The sequence below is a fragment of the Curcuma longa genome, unplaced genomic scaffold, assembly GCF_044706935.1.
Source record: "Curcuma longa cultivar G26 ecotype Majalengka, Jawa Barat unplaced genomic scaffold, ITB_CL_G26_1.1 contig_16444, whole genome shotgun sequence".
Lineage (NCBI taxonomy): Eukaryota > Viridiplantae > Streptophyta > Magnoliopsida > Zingiberales > Zingiberaceae > Curcuma > Curcuma longa.
Genome location: NW_027430354.1, coordinates 31,508 through 34,120, shown reverse-complemented (window position 1 = coordinate 34,120; position 2,613 = coordinate 31,508). Strand labels below are relative to the sequence as shown.

General features: G+C 41.1%; 1 protein-coding gene across 1 annotated transcript; it reads right to left on the bottom strand.

Annotated features, from left to right (window-relative positions):
- Positions 1–440: 440 nt before the first annotated feature.
- LOC141816394 (uncharacterized) lies at positions 441–1,640 on the bottom strand. The gene is made up of 3 exons (XM_074704179.1): positions 828–1,640; positions 653–721; positions 441–542 (listed from the first exon to the last, which is right to left on the bottom strand). Exons 1-3 carry the CDS (start codon positions 1,638–1,640, stop codon positions 441–443), a joined length of 984 nt encoding a protein of 327 aa, XP_074560280.1.
- Between the last annotated feature and the right edge of the window lie 973 nt (positions 1,641–2,613).

The following is a 2,613-nucleotide window of genomic DNA, read 5'->3' as shown; positions in this document are numbered from 1 at the left end:
GGTGTGTCAGATAAGAAGTGTACGTAGGATAATAACCCGACACATTCTATGAGCAATTAAATTTTTTTATTTTAAAATTTTTTGTGCTTAATGCTATAACCCAACTTTTAAACCCTAAAAGAAAAAATCTTAAATAACTTAACTATAAATAAAAATAAAAAAAATAAAAAATGATACTATTATTGTTTCGGGTGCTCAAAATCTTCTATGCGCACGAGTCTTGCGGGATAAGACGCAGTATATTAATTCCATAAGGTCTCCGGATTGAGTCTAGGTAGGTGCAGTATATAAAATTGTTCACGAGGACTTCATGTACCCTTCCGGAGAGAAAAACGCACCGTGCATGCTGTCTCTTCCTTTCCTATTCCGGAAGAAGTACCTCTTCAAAAACCTCCAAAGGAGCAGGTTCGTTTTTGCATGTACCATCAATCTTCTAGTCATTACACTAATGAATGCAAGCAGCTAGCACGAGAGGTAGAGCAACTAATAAAGGAGAGGTAGCAGGGAAAAAGAGCCTCTTCCCCCATATCAGGACATGCGACCTACAAATATCCCAAACAGGAAGTACAGAAAATTCACTTAGAAGGAAATCAAGCAAGTCCTACTCGAGGCCAAGATGTCAGATCCTCAAGAAGACGCTCTCCCGAATCACCTCAGGGTCATAGGACAAGTCGGAGAAAGGAACCAGTGCGTACAAACCAAGCTCGGTCCGAGAACCCTCCTTATTGGGGCATTATCAACATGATTTCAGGAGGATCTACAAATGAAGATTCTAATTGTGTCAGAAAAACTCATGGAAGAAGGCTGGAGAGTTATGGTATCAGTACCAGAAGGGATAAAGCCAAAGGACCTACCATCAACTTCGGACTGTTGGATAATATTAGATAGATAGGGGTAGTTTCAGGAGTAGATAGGTGTCCAGTACCAGGAGCAGCAACAATATTTGATGATGGAGTTTTAAAATTTTTTTGGTTGAACTGGTTAAAATGTTTCTGTGACTTCAATAATTTTGGACATTGTGCTTTCCAATGACCTTTCTCCTTGCAATAACTGCATTCATCATGACCAGACTTATTTTTGTTAAAAGGAGTAGCAAACACTGATTGATGAGCAGGGAGAATTCCTTTATCAGAACCAGAGGTGGACTTAAGTCGAATCTCTTCTGCCAATAACTCATTGACCACATCATCAACACTTGGAAGAAGATGACGATGTAAGATTGTCCCACGAAGTCCTTCAAAATCATCTCGTAGGGCCATTAAAAACTGAACCAAACGCTGTTGCTCTCTGTAGACAGTAAACGTTTGGAGCGCCTGCAAATCTACAGGTTCATTAAGAGCTAGTTGATCCCACAAATTAGACATGGCTGAATAGAATTCCTGAATGCTCATGTGATTTTGTTTAAGAGCTCGAATATCATTCTCTAACCGATACTGCTTTGCAAAATTGGATTGAACATACAACTTTTTTAAATGATCCCACACATCTTTAGCCTTCTCATATTTTGCAAGTTGCATCCCTATTGACTGTGAAACAGAATTGTTGATCCAAGTAATGATTTTTGAGTTATTTACTTCCCAATTTTCCAACTCTTTTACATCTTGGGGCTTAACAGAAGTTCCATCAATATAGCCCCACATTCTTTTGCCTTTTAAAAATTTTTTCATAACGTAACTCCAATAAGAATAATTTTGTCCATTCAGTTGTGCACTAATTGATTGAAGCGAATCATCCTTTTCGCCAGCCATATTTGACAAGCAATAACAATAACAGAATAACCAGGAACTTAGTTGACGGAAGAAGAATCAAACCTTTAGCTGCTTACCGGCGGAAGAAAGAGTCCGGAGCAGCTGCTGTCCTTTTGAACGGTAACCAATCCAGAAACACAAAAAGATGGCAAAAGGTTTTGCCCTTGCCTAGTCGGATTTTCTGGCTGTCCTTAGCCTTCTCGGTATCTGGAAAAGCACCAATGTCTTGTCTTGGCTTCCAAATAGAGGCTTACTTCAAATACAGAATCAAGCTTCGAGAATGCAGATTTGGTCCAGATGATGAACCTTCCAATGTGGCTTTGTGCGTCCTTCGAGGAGGAAAAGCACCAATGTCTTGTCTTGGCTTCCAAATAGAGGCTTACTTCAAATACAGAATCAAGCCTCGTGAATGCAACCAAATCACAAAGACTCCTCTGATACGGTACGGCAGCGGCGAGGCGGTGAAACTTCAACTGCAGGCTGCTAGGCCCCTACTCGTGCGGCGGCGGAGGCGAAGTCGTCGTTGGAGACGGTAAATCCAAGCGAGAGGAGGACGCGACGGAACAGGTCGTCCAGTAGGATTGCAGGACCCGGATCTTGAAGGAAATCGATCGAGGGAGATGAGGAGGAGCGACGGATTTGTGGAAGGAGGCAACGGAGAAAGAAGCAGAATCAATTATGCGCAGCGCCGATAACAACTAGCAAATCGAGAAGAACCAGAGAGATCATCCAGATCCAACCTGGAGCTCTGATACCATGTTAACGTAGAGAGAAAATCATAGAGAAAGATAAAGAAGCGGCTAGGGTTTTATTAAAGGTGTAATTATCGAATGTGTGTAATACAAAGCATAGGGAAATATATATA